The sequence below is a fragment of the Glandiceps talaboti genome, chromosome 16, assembly GCF_964340395.1.
Source record: "Glandiceps talaboti chromosome 16, keGlaTala1.1, whole genome shotgun sequence".
Classification (NCBI taxonomy): Eukaryota; Metazoa; Hemichordata; class Enteropneusta; family Spengelidae; genus Glandiceps; species Glandiceps talaboti.
In genome coordinates, this window is record NC_135564.1 from 15290595 (window position 1) to 15311619 (window position 21025).

At 34.5% G+C, this 21025-nt stretch overlaps 1 protein-coding gene across 1 annotated transcript; it reads right to left on the reverse strand.

Moving 5' to 3' along the window:
• Positions 1-5730: 5730 nt before the first annotated feature.
• On the reverse strand, positions 5731-20913 carry LOC144447503 (translin-associated factor X-interacting protein 1-like). The gene is made up of 16 exons (XM_078137547.1): positions 20830-20913; positions 19738-19864; positions 18607-18849; positions 17953-18087; positions 16965-17129; positions 16248-16429; positions 15640-15751; positions 15211-15272; positions 14093-14182; positions 13523-13676; positions 12605-12733; positions 11926-12096; positions 11106-11195; positions 10369-10524; positions 9557-9663; positions 5731-6135 (listed from the first exon to the last, which is right to left on the reverse strand). Exons 1-16 carry the CDS (start codon positions 20868-20870, stop codon positions 5922-5924), a joined length of 2178 nt encoding a protein of 725 aa, XP_077993673.1. The 5' UTR covers positions 20871-20913; the 3' UTR covers positions 5731-5921.
• Positions 20914-21025: the final 112 nt, after the last annotated feature.

The following is a 21025-nucleotide window of genomic DNA, read 5'->3' on the forward strand; positions in this document are numbered from 1 at the left end:
AGACTATAAACACTGTGTGTCAAGGTCAAGATTATTTCATGAATTACAACATTGAACTTATATTTAACTTATGACATTGTGATTCAGAGTTTGATATCAGAATGACTTGCATCAGCGTCAGCATTCACCTTGGTACAATTGAGATTGAATATTGTAAGCGAAGCGGGAATTCTAACTGGTAGCTTGTCAATAATGTTGTGACATATTGCCTGCACAGTCTCTGCCAAAATTTTCCTGTCCTTTACCGTGGTCTTTAGATATTCAATAAATAAGGGTTACGTGAAATAGGGCATGTGTGTGTGTGTGTGTGTGTGTGTGTGTGTTTTCTGTCTGTAAGTGTGTCTGTCTGTCACTGATTTAGTATTAAAATAGTCAATTTGCTTGAATTAGGTTATTATTGATGAGGCATTAAATTCATACTTTAAAGATTGGTGCTAATGAGGCATCTAATATTTTAATTTAATTTGTATAGTTGAGAAAGTATTTTACTCAAAAAAAACAAATTATCACATAATTATGTTTTATTATTGAAAACTTACCAATGCATGTATATAAATACACAATTTATTTTGGTTTAGGTACATGTTATCAAATATTCACAACTTGCCTTAAATTTAGGGACAGTCATTCAACATTGAGATATGAAAGGAAATAGAAAACTCGTTTTACTTTTTTGAAGGACAACTTTACTTGTTATATATTCTATCTTTGAATGTTAATTAATGATTATGCCATAAAGGCCAAATTAAAAAAACTGTCTGGTTCTGAAAATGCCCAATTTCAAAATAGGGTTGGTATGTAGGTAGGATTTTTTTAAAAAAAATTTTTTTCTAACTCTTTTTGTTGGGGGTCTGGTTCATGTTATATTTTCGGTTGTTTTATCTAGAGCCCTTTCATATACTCTTCAAATTCAAAACTAGAATCAGTTATGCAAAAAAGGTAGATTTTGTTTTACTTTGCTACACAATGCTATTGGTTGTATTGTATTTTAATTTTGTTCTTTGTGACCTTTGACATGACCTATGACCTCATTTATGTTTTTATGGGTTATACCTACAGGGACATCTTTGTCGTTTGCTTTACAAATGGCATATTTTACACAAATTTTATTTCAGTTCATTGCATTTTTCATGTTTTCCTCAGACCATATTTGAATATCAATGCCAATGTTATGTGCAATTTTTTTTCTGAGTCATTACAGAATATAGTGCTTTACCTAAATTGGTAACTACAACTCATTTAATTTTTAAAGTTGAAGTTCAATTATTTTTTCTTCACTGTAGCATAGATGTCTTTCTTCAATGTCTATGTTTGTGTATGTTCATTTTCTAATACTGCATGGATGTGTGTAATTTATGTAAATTTGTTTTGTTTTCCTAACTAACTATAGAGCAAGGTTGACATAGCTAAAAGTTCTGTCACAAGAGGGCGCTATACACCATACATTTTGTAAATTAGAGTAGTTGGGTATACTACAAGATTTCAAAGTTTTGCTTCATTATCAATTTGATCATTGTGATGTGGAGAATTTATTTCCAAACTCCAGGCTTTCCGTTCATAGTAGTATTACATTTTGCCAATTTTATTTTAAAAAAGATAGTTGTTCTTGGAAAAGTCTTTGTGAACATATTATGCAATCAGGTGAGATTTTATTGTTGGGGGGATATTTCTATCTTCCTGTCACAAGAAGGTGCTACTCTGCTGCTGTTATTTGTGGAGGTTCATACTAAGTTACAGAACATGCATTAATTAATGTATTATTCTAAGTTATTAGGTTATGTAATTTAAAGATTTTTGTGGGTTGTTGATTTTTCATGAGGCAAGAACACATGAAAATAAAATAAAATTTGTAAAATTTGAAAGTTCAAAAGTTGAAACTTTCAACTGCGTGCAGTGTCACAATAGTTCAAATTTCAATGTTGATGTGAATTTTCCCTGTTATGTCATATTTGGTATCAAATAGGAGTCTTCCTTTCTAACAAAACATGAAAATGCCAAAAGTAACATTCTCCAACAGTTGTGAATTAATAGATTTTGATCATAGTGAATTATGATATAGAAATATTAGCTCTCAGTATATAACGTTTTCTTACAAATATAAGTAATAATAATCCATGGTATGTAAACACTCTTTTGTGTTCAGATTAGAAACTATCAGATATAAACATCCGTGATGATAATCTTGTTTTCAGCTGTGTGGAAAATCACCATGAGAGTCTATTGTACTACCTGTGTAAATTCAAGTGTTGCAATCATCCTGCCCAGATCAATTCTAAATTCAAGTGTTGCCATCATCCTGTCCAGATCAATTCTAAATTCAAGTGTTGCGATCATCCTGCCCAGGTCAATTCTAAATTCAAGTGTTGCAATCATCCTGCCCAGATCAATTCTAAATTCAAGTGTTGCGATTATCCTGCCCAGGTCAATTCTAAATTCAAGTGTTGCAATCATCCTGCCCAGATCAATTCTAAACAGTTTGTTAATTGAAAAGAATATGAGACAAAGTTAAAACTTCATAATGCCTTAACATACCGATAGTACATGTATGTACCTCAACAATACAAATTATCAAAGTGGCGTTATAGATGAGGATTGGGTACATGTTTGGGATTTTTAATTTATAAAACATTTTATCATTGTGCGCTACATGAAAAATCAATGTGAGACAACATATGTCAAGTCTGAGTTTGTAACTCAATACATTGCAAAAAATCTAAAAATAATGTGTAAAAAGTTTGTTAATGTACGTACAATAAAATTGTATAACACATTTATCAGTCTTTTGTAATTTATCGAGTAACAAACAAGGACTTGGTATATGTTGTTTCACTTTGATTTTTCAAGTAGGAAGCCATGATAAAATTGTTTTATAAATTGAAAATCAAAAGTAAATCCTACCCAATCCTCATCCATATGGCGACGTTAACATTTTCTGTAGTTTTGAGGAAAAACCTTGTACTTGTTATAGACAACATGAAATTTCAAGTAAGTCGCATTTGTCGAATTCCAGACATCATTACTCACCCAAAACTGTAAATCGTTTATTTAATATATCAAGTTGTCACTCAAAAGGTCTGACACCCCGATTGTTATGAACATTTTAGAATGTCCCATAGCTCTTGACGGTTGAGACATCAAAACCACTTACAAGGAATTGTAGAAAGCATGCTTGTGTGAGAGGTAATAATTTGAGAATTAGGAAAACAGTAAAATGAATTTGTTGCGTAAATGTAACTTAGAATTAAAATAGAGTCCTCATGTTGTAAATATGAATATATTTTATTGTCAAAGGAATTTTGTGTAATTTGATAGCTGTATGTAAGGTTGAAAGAAACTAATGGTCATGATATGGGATTTTTTTTTTCAACTTCAAATAATGTTTTAGGGTTTTATATTTACAAATATGAGGGCATCAGTTTTGTACTCAACAATAAATACTATATCGAAACTTGGAATTGTTTGTTTGTGCTTTTTATCTTTAAGTCGTGTATGTGAGGTATTATTGAGTTTGGTGTTCTAACATTATGTACCAGTTTTACGATTATTTGCTTGTATCAATGTGTCATTTGCACTGCAGTGCAATATCAGAAACACTAATTGCAAACCTATATTGTTGTCCACAAAATCGCATCAATGCATATTTGCATGTTTGACAGATTGTACTATTTTGGATAAACAGTCCTGTGATAATAACAACCAATGACGTGTTGGTACTCGGGGTATTAGATGGGAAGGCGGTGAACACTTGTAACAAAACAGAATGATGGAAATCGAAATAGAGGTAAATAAAGACATCTAGCCGATTGAGTGAAGTTGTAACTTTTTGCACTGCACTTTCACTCATGAAGTTATTTGTATGGCTGCAGAGAAAATCGTAAGCACTGATGCAAGTACCCGAGTACACCACACTGGTATTCACATGCCATTGGGTCCTGTTTTAGCATAATACCATTACTCTACCGTATCTCAGTTGTGATGTTCTCATTGCACAAATTATTGGCTCACACCTCACGTATTTTACAACTCAAATACTACTTCTAAAGCTTAATCTCTGCTAATACTAAAACCAATATGGACTCTGTAATACCTTAAGTACCAAATATTAAATTTCAACAATTTCAAGGGATAGATCAAACGCTGATGTATTATTTTTTTAATCTTGAATAATCAATAAGGTAAAGCAGCTGCATTCTGTGCACACAGTGACTACAATGATACTTCCTACAAAGGGAAGGATATCATTTATAATGTAGCTGAAAATTTAATATTGGCCATGTTCTAAAGTTTCCCTGATGTACATATTGCTTTTGTCAAGGTCGTCCTCTGTGAACAAACTCAACCTACATGTAATCATACAAAGGGATTTGATTTTTTGGGAAAAGCTTTCCGTGAATGAATATTTTCCCATATTATGTTTCCTAATTTAAATTATGTAAATCATAAATCATTAATATTTTACAAATCTTTCAAATTAACACTCTAATGCAAACCATCTGTCTACACCTGCAGCTTACCTTTACTTCAAAAACTCACATCTGTAATAATTCCAGCATTGTATAAAGTGACAGATACATAATGCATACATATATAAATATACATACATACATACATACATACATACATATATACATATATAAATAGTATACATACATAACTAACACACACATACATACATACATACACACACACACATACATACATGCATGCATACATACATACATACATATACACAACAAATACATTAACTTTTGCAAATAATACAAATCTTAAACGTGGCGCAAAAAGACTCAAAAGTGCAGGAAATACGGAGGATATACATGTTTTATTAATTCACTAATATTTACAAACTATTTATATCTACATTCGTCAATAACTTCCATTGTAATACAGAATTGTTTTAAAATGAACCAAGTCTGCAATTATTCATTAATTTTTATAAAATATACATCAATCAAAATTATACAAATATTAGCATCAACTGTCCTTATCAAAATGAGGAATACATACAATGACAAATTTACAATTTACAACATGAGATGGAATAGATTTTTAACACCTGTTTCAGGCCATTGTTTAAAATATGTAGTTAGGCCGAAAGAAAAAATTGTTTGGTTCCAATTACCCGACCCCACCTAGTTTTTCACTGCTGACCCTGAACTTTTTTTAAATGTATTTAAGAAAAAAAGAATAAAAATCACGAAAATTGTGAAGTCTCGCAAGAAGCAGTGGATGCAGAAACTGACATCAACTTAAAAAGACAATATAAACTGTTCTTCCAATCTGTAATGGCTGTACATCTGATGAGAAGAAACCAATAACACAGAGACCATATGGAAAACAACGGAAAACATAACTACCTGAACTTGACACTCACACATGCAAAATAAATTTTAAAAAAAAATTCTACCTACCCCATCTACTTTTAAAAGTGAGCGTAATTGGAACCACATATTATTTTTTTTTAGGCCTTAGGAGTACATGTAGAAGGGTTTATGTACAAGGGAAAATAACAACTTACGCACCGCTGTTACGCGGTGTTGTGTCTTCTATTAGAATGTTATGAATATAGTCATTAGACAAAGCAGGTGTCATGTATTTGGGGGGAATACACCCCTTCCTGACCATCCCCCCACAGCCATGCAAGCGTGGCCACTGTGTCGACCTTTCCATTTTTTTCCTTATCTTTAAGTTATTCAATCTTCAAAAAACCTAGAGGGAACACTGCACAGTATTGTACATGTATGTTCAAATTAAGTGTAAAGTACAAATTGATAGAAAATAAGAGAGTCAGAGACATTACATTTGGGTATATTAAACTTGAACAATGTTTCATCAAAAGACACCATACTTCATTTGAATGCACATTGATGTTATCAAAGTCAAGTTGATGCACAGTCATCATAATGCAAGTAACTTATGGTTTAATTAACTCCCACCAAGTCAGGTTGTCCAGCTCGTTGTATGGAACTATTTCGTAATCTTTCCAGGATAATATTAACCTCCGTGGGCTCCGCCTGATCAAGTTTGTCTTTGTCAACATTGAATGCACACCCCAATAAACTCAGCAATGGGTTCTTCTCTATCAGAGGATCTATAATACTGACAGCTATACGAAGTTCTTGCATCTTGATTTCCCTGTAACCAAATTTTAAAAAACTTTGTTGGTAAAAATCGTACAAAAAACCTGTATAACTTAAAAGAGAATTAAGCAGGTACTAATATATTTTGCTTTTCATTTTCACACAAATTCTGTTATTACCATCAACCATGCTTATCATATCCATTACAGTGCTTCCAATCAAAGTATGAATGATGAAGTACTGCAACATATTGATACATTACTGAACTTGTCCTGATGCATTGATGTAGATTTAGCTAGAGTTGTCACAACATTGTCTACTCAGCAACAAAGTTGAATAACAGTTTACTTTGATAATGTCGCAAAATGGGAGTGCAATATTCATTGTTGCAAATAAATCCAGTCTATCGGTAGATATTATCATGGCTAGATGTACAGAGTGATATATTATTAGACAACAAACCTTGGTAACTGTAAGAGGCGCCAAATTTGAATTTTTTTATAATTGAAGTTATCAGTAATGACACGCACAATTGCAACACATCTTTGATCTGACCCTACTAAATTCTGTGCAACGACACAGATCCATTTCAGTAATGTATCAAGTTACAGTAGTTTGTCTCTCATACTTTGATTGGAAGCACTGTAACAAGAATCTGGCACTCGTATCCATAGAAGAAAACAAAGCATCAACACAAAACATGTTTTGACAAACATTTGAGAAATAGATGTACTATGTAGATTTCTGAATGGTGTCAATTTCAGATCATTGTGTACATTTCTCTTTGTTTAACTCCATTGAGTTATCAGATGTATTATCGGTATTCAAGATGGTAAACTATTTTGAGACTATTGTTCAAAGATTACAAGCGCCTAGTTTTGTTTCCCAGAATGCCTCATTCCAGTGTACAGTATGCCCTCTTCTAAGCCAGATTTTCAAATTTTTATAAATCTGCTTTAGAGAAGTTGCACAATGCAGAATTCGGTGAAAATAACTTTTCTAGGCCCCTAAGTATACCAAAATAGCTGAGATAAAATTAGTCTCCTTTGTTCACCATCTTGAAAACCAATCTGACAAATAACATACATCAAATTTTTGAGTAAAACAGAAGAGAAAAACCTTGACAATTTGTTCAGTGATAATAAGATTTGTTTGCAGTGTGTGCTGTGCTACCAATCACTCCCCCTCTTGCCATCCGTGCACAGATGAATAATTTGAATTAACACCACATAATTTGCATAAGATTTGTCTTGCATATCTCTTTGGTGATCTTACACAGAAATGTATCGTTTGACGTTTTGTTCATAGTATATCAGCTGAAGCAATTTGACTTTGACAATTGTTAGAATCGATAGAAATCACAGGGTGATTTCAGTCCACTTCAAGATTTACTTCAAGTAGATTTTATATTAGGATACATAATAACTTTTACTGTATTGTTATTCCAGACTTCAACAACAGAAAAAAAAACCAAAAGTTGATTATATGTAAATAACCATCTTTTTGCAAAACACATGTTTTTATGGAATCCATAAATCTATGAATTGTATGCCTTACGATAAACAGACTGATGACGAATTTAGTAAGAGTTTGTCATTGGAAAATGGTGTAAGGTGTCAGAGGCCTGGTAGGAAGAAATGTTACATGAGTCTCCGTATGTAGAACGGAAACCAGTATGTGTTTGTAAGTGTCTTGTGGTAGAAACTATACAAGAAATGCGTTGCCATTTGATGAGTACACATAATCTAAGAGAACCATATTCAAATAACCATAATCAACAAAATCAGTAATAAGTGTCTGTGATCTGCCAGGTGTTGTTCATGTTTGATCTGACTGTATGGGCAAATTTTTCATGCCAGGATTCACTTTCAATTAATTTCATGTTCGCTGTAGTATAAAGTTGGTTATGCCAACCCTTTGGACTTTGTGCTACAAGTATAACAGTGGCAAGCTAAGCATGATATGTACACTGTAGGTGTAGGCGACTGTTATGTGTACATAAACAAAGATACAAAAGTTGCATCAATAATAATTGTTGATAGTAGAAAGCACCTTATCTAATTTGTAACGGAAGCGATTGCAGTTTCTTTGTTTACGCAGACATAAAATTTTGTCTATGTCTACAGAGCAAATGTCACACTTATCTTGGCCAGCACTGTAACTGAACAGATGTTGTTGATCATTCATCTGGCTGATTCTGCTCATTCAAATGTGGCTTTCTTTATAAACTTATCATAAAATAGCAACGAATTTCTTGCAGTCACTGTATAAGCATCAGTGGATAGCAAACAAGTGTAAGTCTATATGACATGCATTACTGATAACAAACAAACAAACAAACAAACAAACACACATGCAAACAGTAAACCACGGTGAGATCTGACATGATGTGATTGATTGATAATTAAGAGCCGTATGCATGCACACCACAATACCAAAGTATTTCACCTGACTACTGCTTTAAACAGCTCTTTTACTGTGAAGTCCTGAAATCCAAACGTCAACAATCATGTACATGTACAGACATTATTGACAACACATAAATACAGTATATTGTATTGTACACAATATTAGTGTACTCTACAACAGTTGACAGAAATAGACTTAATATACAATACAAATATACTTCATACACTCTAGATACTGGTACACTAGTCACAGTAAATAATACACTACAGTATATAATATGATAGATAATTTAAGTATATAATAAAATATATTATACCATGCATAGGCCAAAAATATTGACCATATACTCTGGTCATTCTACGTCATGACTACGTGCACAATGTCATGACCATGCATGTCTACGTCACTGGTTCATGCTGTCTTCAAAATATGAATCTAAAAGTTCAAAATTGTCATTATTTCCTCCTGATTTTTCTTTGATATTACTGGCGCTGGTATAATAATGTTATTCTCCAATATTTTTCCTCATTCAGCTAGAAAATACTTGTGACCTAAGGGTTGTCACTATGAGTCTAGCGACTCATGTGAATAAACATGTTTTACTCCAAAGATGACCTACCATGGCATCACATGCCCCTATTTGATGTCTTGAAGGAAAATCAACCATTCTGTAATTTCAAATTGGTTTGGACAAAAAAAATACAAGAGACATGCAACCAATGGCATAACAATGACATGCAAGTCGCATCATTCATAGGCAACCCATAACACCAAAGTAAAGTATTTTCTGTATGTACCACAATTGTTTATAGCATCCATATCAAGTATACTGTTTCATTTGCTAATTGACCACATTAGAAAGGCCACATGCTAGGCTTGTAAATAAACCAATTGAAACAGTATACTTTAACACTTGATATGAATGCTATAAACGAGACAGTGTAACAGATACAGAAAGTGCTTTACTTCAGTGTTACTCATTGTAAATGGTATTTGTACCATGCCTGTATGGTCACACAACATCAAAGTATAACGCTAACAGATGTAATATTGATAATATTACTCACTCTTTGCCTCCAAGTTCCTTCTCAATATCATCGATATATTGAAGCCTTTCTTCTTTATCCTGTTCCCTTATCTTGTTGATAAACGGTCCACTTCTACCTTCATCGTCCTAATAACACAAATAACACATTGCCATTAACTTTACTCTTAATTTACATATTCTTACTACTGTGTGGCAACATGTGCAATCATAATGTTACAAATAATTTACTAACTTTACTATAAAAACAGGGAGAGTTTGCCAGAAGACTGTACACAACATATATATTTACAAAAATGTAATAATCACCTTCGATCATTTAGCCAGTTGAGATTGTTGTTTTAAATGCTTTGACTTTTATTGCTGACTACAGCAGGATTGTGACTGAAGAGTTTTGTTTACGTTCATTCAGAAAATTGTTAGACTCCCCTCAATAACAATCATACTGTGTTCAGCAATAAAAGTGTTGTTACATGTATCTATCAAGTAAAACAACACCCTTAATTTGCCAAAGGGTCAACTTTGTTCAGTAACCTTGTCCTGACCTGCGTATATCATATGGGCAGCACACTGCAACCAAGGCTGACCTTCTACCCCTGCCCCCCCCCCCCCCCATACTTCAACATCCTTGTCCTGCCCCCCCCCCCCCCCCCCCCCCCCCCCCCCCCCCCCGTCCACCCCATATTTCATTGTCCTTTAAACCTACTACAACTTTAGCTATCATATTACTAGAGTTCAAAGTTCAAAGAGGCAGGTGTAAATTACTTATTCATCATGCTCAATGTACATGTATTTCATTATTGCACAAGATACATATACATATATTGTGATTACCTCAGTAAAGAGATCCTGGTAGTTAATTGTCTCACTACCCTCTTCAAGTTTCAACTCTTCTGTTGCTGTAGTCACCAAACCTGCCACAGTTTCTTCCGATTTCAGGTGGAAAAATTCTGTTAATACTTTTTCAAAATCAGCTTTGCTGAGTGTGCCCTGCAAATAAAATGAATTAAGTTGTTATTGTACAAGGAAGATAATACTAGATCATAGATGTGTGTGAAAACGATAATTTATGTGAAATTAAGTATTTCTACACATAATGTTCATGTTCTAGACATGATAATATAACATAACATAACATGACATAACATACTACACTGACATGACATGACATACCATACCATAAACATAACATAGCATGACATAACACAACATGACACAACATAACAGTATAACATAACACAACACAACATACCATACCATAGCATAACATAACATGACATAACATGACACAACATACATGACATAACACAACACAACACAAGATATGACAGGACAAGACATGACATTCCACAAACATAACAACAAAACATAACATATAATGCACCTTGGCCTAGTGTACCTTGTAATGCTGGATAACATAACATGACATGATACATGACATCATGTACAAAATGTATATGAAATAACATTCAAATTGAAGTACAAAAGAAGTTTGTACTAGTAGGATGAAGTAACAAGAAAATTGATTGGGTAAAGTAACAAAGAAGTTGACTGGCTAGAATAATAGATACCTGATTGCCAGCTTCAGCATCGGCCTTGGTTAAAGCTTGGATCAGTTTAGCCAGGGTTTGCATTTGACTATGATAGATTTCCTCATCAATCTGTCAATACAAAGATATTATCAGTTAGGATGTACATACATATATACACAGACTTTGTCAGTTAGGATGCACATTGTATTACATACAGTAGTCTGGGAAAACAAGGTGGAAATTGAGAAATAGTATTCAATGGTTCTGAGTTCATAGTCACTTTTTACTCACAGAGTCAAAAAATTTCTTGGAATCAAATCCCAAATAGCCCATTGTAGTACACCCCCAACAATGCTGATGAGATGATGGTGAAAATTTGTGATTCACATCCAAGAAATGTTTTGACTGTGAGTAGAAATTTTCATTTGTAGTTGTTAAAGTCATTTCAGTAAACTGGTTCAGAAGGTTGGAACTACACATAATTAGAATAATCTTGCCAATGTTAACCAACGGTTAGATTGCCAAAATTTGAGAGCATCTTGTAAAAATGATCAGTGTATTTAGACTGCACATTTGCAACACTCATAGTATGTATGAGGCATTGTTTTGGTCACAGCGAAAATAGGGTACGCGGGAAACCGCCCAACCCCAACTTTGGGGTTTGGGGGGCTTGAAACTGCCCAGGGCGCTTACCCGAGGAATTACGGTAATTTAGAAAAGGTACTAGATATTCTTGTACATTGCCCATGGGCAAAACAAACATCACCTGCACATCAAGTAACCCAGATATTCCTATCTCAAACAATTGCATGTTTGCATTGTGTATATCAAGCCGTGTAATTCTTGTTGTATTTCTTACCTGTCCTGTTAGAATACCATGGAACAGTCCTATCCTGTCATCACTCTCAAATCGTTGTACAGCATCTAGTAGATTATAACCCCACTCTATCACCATCTCTTCCATTCCAAATCGCCGTAACAGATAATCGTACAGGAAGTCTTGCATCTTGCTTCTCTTGCCTTCATTTTTCTACAAAAGTAAATGAACAATACTGAGTTGAGAAACCAATTAAGGTATTAAACCACCCTAAATTACAATTACAGAATATAGTATTTCACTTTTCAATGAGCATTTTACATTTACTACTCAATAAACCATACATAATGCGACAACACTTGTTCAAGAACAGATCATTTTTTTCATGACGGAAGTTACTCAATTGGAGGGGGGGGGGTGGAATCCAATAAAAAGAAGATAGAGAGGAGGAAAAGGAATGGCAAAGAAACATGAAGCAACATATTTGTTGTATTTTACTCTTTTTTTTTTAAAGCAACCGACCGACCCATAGTTGCTATGAAAAACTAATGAGAAACAAAAAAAAAGTAGGGTCACCCTTACTTGGAAAGAGTTGATTTAATATAAGATTTACAATTTGGCCTTGAACTTCTCACACAGTCAGAAATATTTCCACCAAACAGGCTACAAGCTGTTTGACATTTAGGTAAGGTTTGTTACATTTTCCATAGTTTTTACTTACCTCTGAATCGTATGTAATTTTTTCCCTCCATACATCTTTGATTAATAATGCCACATCTCGTTTACCTAGTTTCCTGTTTTTCACTTTACCTTCGAACCTAAGATACTTGGGAACATCTTCACCCAAGCCCTAGATAACAAACATATAAATGTCCTTAAAATATGTGTTCATCAGGTTGGTAAAACATGGTAATGATACATTCTTGTATCCCTACCAACGGTTCTTATTACTTATGATGAGTAACTTTTCACCTATTCACGTCGACAGGCTTTGTCAATCTGTCCGTTTGTTTGTCTGTCATCACCAATACTTGAACAGGTGAAAGGTTTCATTGTAAGTAATAAGATCCCTTGGTCATGGTACAACAACATATTATTACAAAGGGTTGGATAGAATTTACGAAATAGAGTTCTTCAACTTTTTCCTACAAGTTATGGTCAATAAAAGTAATAACGCTTTCGACTTCCAACACACTGTTCTCAAAACACTTCGCAATCATAGCCCTGATGTAAACCAACAATAATGGCACAACGTTTCTAATAAAAGGGAACTTCACACCAGAAAAAAAGGTATTTTCATAAAGTCTGGCTTCTAGAGAGTCATGACTGCACATCCTAGACTTTAAGATAGCAAGATCAAAATTTATTGCTACATTTAGTCTGAATGAAATAAACCATTTAAACGTACTGCAATTAGATACAGACATATGGGTGCCAATGTTTTGCTGTTTGCATGGTGGCATGTCAGTTTAGTTCATTTAGACAAAATGTAGCAAGAAACTGTATTTTCATTCACTCTTGCTATCTTAAAGTATAGCATGTGCACATTTCTTATTGGTTCCTGCATGACTGTATACTATTAAACAGTGAGTGAACAGTAAACTACAATATGCTGTAAGTAGATTCAAATGGTACTTACACGTCCTTCAAATAAGTCACTTCCACTCAAATCACCCCCTACAATCTCTGCCAGTAATACATCTACCAATTCATCACTTGTTTTACCATTAGAAAGTTCTTTCCATCTATCATCACCACCTTCCAAGTGCTGAGCACATTTCTCCCAGAATGGTCTGTCGATTCAAACAGAACATAAGTAAGTAAAGCTCTTGCAAACAACATTGCACCTTTCAAACAGTTAATAATCAATTTTATCATTTTATACCATAATTTCAAACTCCATGAAATCTTCAATTTTTTTAATTTGATTCAAATTCTGTGCCAAGTATTGAAATTAAAATTAAAATTAAAATTTGTCAAAAACATGTTTTACTCCTCCAAAACCATTTCTAAGATACAAAATTGATAATCAATTGTACCACTGGTAGGTCTTGCTAAGTGTAGGAACAAAAACATTTATCATGATTTTGTGACTTTTACCGAGGTATTGCTTGAAATATATTGACCACACAGTCAGTAAATAGATAACATTTGCTGTGTCTATCACTATTTGAAGAGTGGGTGAAAAACTAGAAAGTGTATTATTTACCTGGGTGTGGCAGATCGTTTCAGTTGTTCCAACTCTTGGTAAAATTCATCTCTTTGCGATAAAACTTGCTTGTGTACCTCTAGTAGTGTGCTGTGAATAAAAGTATGTATAACAATCTGTGTAAGATAATGCACTGTACATTGAGACAAAGTTCAAGAGACAACATGTCAAAATTACATTTTGGTATATGTAAAGATGATACTTCTGAAGTCCAAGAGTACTTGTAATTGAATCAATGAAATGTACACAGTACAGTGTTGACTGGACCCTAGTACTGTAATCACAGTGTGTCAGATATCATGAAATGTACACAGTACAGTGTTGACTGGACCCTAGTACTGTAATCACAGTGTGTCAGATACATGTATCATGAAATGTACACAGTACTGTGTTGACTGGACCCTAGTTCTGTAATCACAGTGTGTCAGATATCATGAAATGTACACAGTAGTGTTGACTGGACCCTAGTAATCACAGTGTGTCAGATATCATGAAATGTACACAGTACAGTGTTGACTGGACCCTAGTTCTGTAATCACAGTGTGTCAGATATCATGAAATGTACACAGTAGTGTTGACTGGACCCTAGTTCTGTAATCACAGTGTGTCAGATATCATGAAATGTACACAGTACAGCGTTGACTGGACCCTAGTACTGTAATCAGTGTGTGTCAGATATCATGAAATGTACACAGTAGTGTTGACTGGACCCTAGTTCTGTAATCAGTGTGTCAGATATCATGAAATGTACACAGTAGTGTTGACCGGACCCTAGTACTGTAATCAGTGTGTGTCAGATATCATGAAATGTACACAGTAGTGTTGACTGGACCCTAGTTCTGTAATCACAGTGTGTCAGATATCATGAAATGTACACAGTAGTGTTGACTGGACCCTAGTACTGTAATCAGTGTGTCAGATATCATGAAATGTACACAGTACTGTGTTCACTGGACCCCAGTAATCACAGTGTGTCTGATATCATGAAATGTACACAATTGAAGTCTCCACTGGACCCCAGTAATCAAAGTGTGCCTGACATCATGAAACGTACACAATTGAGTAATCAAAGTTTGTCTGATATCATGAAACGTACACAATTACAAAAGTTTACTTACTCATGTTCTGTCATCAACTGTCTGTGGTCACCTTGCATTGTCTCCATCTCTTCTTGGAAAGTCTGTTGATGGATAATAATAATATTAGATTATTTTAGGGACTGTTGTTATCAGGGTATTGGGAGGTAGTTTGGTGGTGATTGTGGGGGTGGTGGTAGTGTGTGTTTTTGTATATTTTTCTGCATATATGTTTCTGTCTGTAATATGTATTTGTATTTGTTTAAGTTTATGTATATCATATATATGAGACACTTCTATTTTTTTATGGGATGACTAGTTTTTTTCATTTGTAAAAATAAATATGTATATACAGGTATGTCCATGTCTACATATATTCCTATGTATACATGCCAGTTTTAATTGTCCACTACCGATAAAATACCAATCTACATGTAATCACATACACTTTATAATAATCATATCTCTTACCTGATAATTTTTCTCTAAAGACTCAAAATCTCGTCTAGGTACCACATCACCATAGTTAGCAATCATTTCATTGAGTCTTAGAGTGGCAGCTGACAAATCTTCACGTGCTTTCCTAAATAAATTACAGTACAGAAGTTGGTTAATAATCACACTTTAAGGCTCAGCATATTTTCAAGAGTAAATTGAAGATACATCTGTTCAAACAATCATTCAGTTTGGATTGTTAACTTTCATTGCTACTGAACAGTATAGTATGATTTTTGGTTTCAGAAGCTTTAGGAATTCTTTTTGATTGATTGATTGGTTGATTGATTGATTAATTCATTGGTTGGTTGGTTGACTGATGACTGACTGACTGACTGACTGACTAATTGATTGATTGATTGATTGATTGATTGATTGGATTGACTGACTGACTGACTGACTGACAGACAGACAGACAGAGACAAACAAACAGACTGACTGACTGAATGATTCACCGGCCGACCAACCAACCAACCAACTCATTGAAAGACCGACTGACTGACTGACTGATTGACTAACTGATAAATTGATTGATTGATTGATTAATTGATAGAGAGTGAGACTCTGCTCTAAGTAAGACCTACTTGAGTGCTATCTTAAGGAGTACTGGATCTTCCTTTTCTTCTTCACCTTCTTGCATACCACTTTGTGATTTTTGGTAATCTTCTTGTTGATATCTCAAGTCATTGATGTCAGCTACCAATAGTTTCCTAGCATCACATTCATCACGGTATTTATGGTACTCTGATTCCACCTCACCTTGTAACTACATAAACAACAACAAAAACAATAACAATACTAATACCAATGACGACAGCAATAACAACAAAAGTAAACAAACTTATACATTAAAATGGCCATATGGATGAGGATTGGCTATTTATTTGGGATTTTTAATTTCTTTTCATCATGCCTTCCTACTTGTTAAATCAATGTGAAACAACATTTACCAAGTCTGTATTTGTAACTCAATACAGTACAAAAAGCTAAAAAGTGCGGTTTCACATTGATTTTTCAAAGTAGGAAGCCATGATGATAAAATTGTTTTTTAAATTAAAAATCCAAAATAAATACCCAATCCTCATCCGTATGACCACTTGAAGGAGATCTCAGTATTTTTGTTTCCACAAAAATCAAAATAAAACTTTGCTCATACAAAGAGCATATGACTAAAAATGAAATCATGAAAAGCAAAAGAGGGTCTCCAAATCTCTTTAAATATTAGAAACTGTTGTTTAACGACACATCATGCACCTATATTCAAATTGAGAAAACACATTCTTTTTTTCAAATTTGACTACCTGTTCTATCTGTTCTTTGAGAGATAACTGCTCATCTTTCATTGTGTCGATTCTTTCAAGAAGACGTCTATTTTCTCTTTTCAAGTCGGCCATCTCTCCTCTTTCTTCATTACGTAATGCCATTATTTTCTGATCACACTGTTCAGATACAGTCACTAGCATTGACTAGGAATGGAACAAAAGAATGCCCTGTAAGTTAACTATCTGACAGTTACATGGTTAACATAAAGAATACATAAGCAACCACACAGTCAGTGTGCCCTGTAATGACAGCCAAATTTTGTTGTTGTGAGTCAAAATGAGAAAAACTGGGAATCTCTTGTGAGTCACCACATAGTAAGAGTTAGGGGAATACCAAATCTTGGTGGGCCACTAGAAATTCTGTGCATCAGTGGCGCATCAAATTGGCTTAGAGGGCACACTGCACACAGTAGAATGTGAGTTATCACTAGTTGCAATAGTACTTTACCTCATGCTAGGGGGTCAAATTGAACAAGGCGTTCACTTATGCAAACTACAGTTACTGTAATACATGTGAAGTGCATTATGGGGCAGAAGTCATGTGTCAACCAAACAATTGAATGATTGTTATTTCTGTGATGTGTCTAGGTCACTAAAATTCTACAACCCATAACACTGAAGTAAAGCATTTCCTGTATGTACCACAACCATTTACAAATGTATAGCATCCATATCGAGCGTAAAAGTATAATGTTTCATTTGCTAATTGACCACATTAGAAAGGCTGGGCTTATAAATAAACTAATTGAAATAGTTTTCTTTTACACTTAATATGAATGCTATAAATGAGTGTAGCACATAGAGAAAGTGCTTTACTTGAGTGTTACTCATTGTATTTTACATAACTAGAATTGATATACTTGTAAAATGTCCACACCAATGATTGGTTGTTATGTATTATATTTTTAGATGACAAATGAACTATCTGTGTTACATATCAAGCAAACACAAAAAATGAAATACTTACTCTGAGAGGTTCTAGTTGTCTGATTTGTTCTCTTTGATATGCTAACATCATTTCATATTCTGTCTTGATAGATGAAAGCAGTGGTTTGTATGTTTTGAAGTCTTCAATCAGGTACTCAAATACTTCCCTGTAAGCCTGTCAGTGTCAACAAAACATAGCAAGTTTTAGTTAATTTTATTGAGTGTGCTTCCACAAGTTCCAGTGAGACAGCAATAGAGAGAGGAAGAGTACTCCATCTCTTACATTCACATTGCTTGATTTGTCTAGTGCACTGTTTGTTAACATGTATGTACCAGTGATTAGTTGCATCAGTGCACAAACACATACTACTGCACTCCTGTGCAACATCAAAAAATGACTGCATACGTCTATTCAAGAGAGAAAGAGAGAGAGACAGACACAGAGAGAGAGAGAGAGAGAGAGAGAGAGAGAGAGAGAGAGAGAGAGAGAGAGAGAGAGAGAGAGAGAGAGAGAGAGAGAGAGAGAGAGAGAGAGAGAGAGAGAGAGAGAGAGGGGGGGGGACACATACAGACGCACATAAATACACACATAATGACATATTGATAGACAGAGGCAAACATAACCTCGCATTGACAGAAAGTAAAATGTTTGTACAGGCAGATAATTCCTGCATGACTCAGTAATCATTCTTACCTGTAACCGTAATTCACTTGGTCCAAATTCAATACTATCTAGTGCACGTAACTCTTTTTGAAGGAAGGCTTCTAGTTGTTCTAAGAACTTTGGTTTAGCTTTGCTGACTTGGTGGATATCATCGTTGACTGGTACTAACTGTCTCTCCTGAGATCTAGGTCTTTGTGAATTGTTGCTGACGGCTTGGTTGGAGGCATGTGCTGGCCATGTGTCTAAGGCTCCTGATTTGGTATCAACATATGCCTGTCATTCAAAATAAAGTGATAAATTGACTCTCTCTTTACTCATTTTAAATATCAAATCGGGCTAGCACTCTGGATTTTAAAGTTTGCACAAAATTGGGGATAAACTTTTATTGTGATTAGAGTTCAATCATATTCATTAGGGAATGCACTGTTTATCATACATGTATTTGCGTTGAGCACAAACTGGGCTAGGAAAAGACTCAGATATGATACCATGATGAATGTACTTGAAGCAAAGTTTTGCCACAACAGTTCTAGTCTAGTTACTATACAATGTACATGTACATGTAGTTGTTCTCTATGATCACTTTCCAATATATAGTCAAATAGACAAATTCTATCAAAAATATAGCTAAATCTCATGCTGGGGAAGGGATGAACAGAACTTGTCAGTAGTAGTCCATCACATACTAACACTGACAGGCAGTTGTAATACTTCTGAGTTACATCTAAACTTGAAACACTCACTAGTGTATCCAAATGTTATTACTTTAAATATTCCTAAGTTGACTATTGCTAAAAGGTGCAGTCAGTCAGAGGATTAAGAAGTGTGGTAAAATACATGGCTGGTAGTGCTATAAGTTTGTATACAAGTGATGTGCCAAAAATGACAGCATTATTCTGGACCTCTAAAATCTCTGTGTCTCCATATAGTCACCTTGCTAACATGGAACTGATTTTTTATTTGGCTCGCTTACAGTTGGACTGTAGCAGTTAAAATCAAAATTCTTCTGATCCGGGATCTAGAAAAAGTTATTACCACTCCATCCAGGATCTTTGATTTTATCTCATCATTGTTCTATTTCACTTTTTATGCCAAATATCAGAATTAAATTAACGCATCTCATTTCCATTATCAACATCATATTATATTACTGATAATTACCTTTAGGATATGCGGTTGTGGTAAATTGTATTTTTGTCTTTCTGATGAGATCTGGTAACTGGGTCCATTCAGACCATGGTATTGTTCTACGTTACGTGCTGATATCCCTGCACCCTGGGTAGGATTACTGAAAACAAAGCAAAATTTGAGTAAATCAAAATGTATGATTATAATATGTAGTTATGCCAATTTATGGGCATTATTCATTATCACACAATATTGCTGCATCATTCCATTGATTACATCAATAGATGGCTCATGACTGTGTATTATGCAAAATATGATTATGAAATTATGAGTGCAGGCATCTGGTCATCTTGACCTCTGACCATTTCAATTGTTGGCAATTAATGGGTCCTGTCATCATTACAGGAAGTGTGAGTACTTTGTCAACTATGGTTTGATCATTCCCACAAACTAAAAAAAGTATACCCCGGTATGCAGTTTAAAAGCCACTTTGAAACCAAACTTTCAATTACGCCTGCCTACAACTGAGTGCCAATGTACAGAATACAGTATGTCAAACACTGGTCAAACCAGTCAAGTTTATCTATTAGTGTTATGGCTTTAAATTCATAACATTTAATCAAAAGTTGGAAATACTACATTTTCGTATCTCCCCCTGATCCTGACACTGATGCATACAGCAACACTATCTAACCCTATCCTCTCATCCTTGAAATCAGACTCACACTGTACACTGAAGTGTAAAACAAGAAATCATAATCCAACTGAACTTCCAAGTTGGAGGAATTATTATAAAAATTAAAATACAAAATATACCACTTTTAGTTTTATTCAGATCAGATCACAAGAGGAAGTCTTCCCCAGGAATTATAAATATCAGAAGTTGATTCGAATAGTTGCACTAGTGCTGATCGAGCAAGTAAAACACTTTCTGTGTATTAAAGCATGATTAAAGTGTCGCTACACTGCTATGAGTACCTGAGTGACCAGAGCATAATAATAGTTCACTCGACAGAGATGCTTTTTTTGCCTAGCGCGACACTTTGTTGTTGTTATCGTTTGCTTAGTACATTGAAAGCACGCTATCGCATCATCAGCGTTTTCATACTGAATATCAACACTCACCTTCCAATCGGTGGAAGCTTTGCAACTGCTCTTGCTGACATGTTGAATATCAATAATCCAGATATTGTGGAAAAACCACAACACGATCAACCATGCAGCTAAGAAAATGGCGCAGTGTCGCCTAGCAACTAAAGACAATACGCCCTCATCGGTTGGGCGAAAAACTTAACCGCCCTCTCTGGCAAAGTCGTGAGTA

Excerpts from the sequence above, each read along its gene's own strand:
- LOC144447503 (XM_078137547.1), bottom strand. The coding sequence starts at position 20,870 with ATGTCAGCAAGAGCAGTTGCAAAGCTTCCACCGATTGGAAG. Across the intron at positions 15,273-15,639 it reads CTTTAGAGAAAAATTATCAG|ACTTTCCAAGAAGAGATGGA; the intron begins GTAAGAGATATG and ends ATCCATCAACAG. Across the intron at positions 6,136-9,556 it reads AAGGAACTTGGAGGCAAAGA|GGAAATCAAGATGCAAGAAC; the intron begins GTGAGTAATATT and ends ATTTGGTTACAG.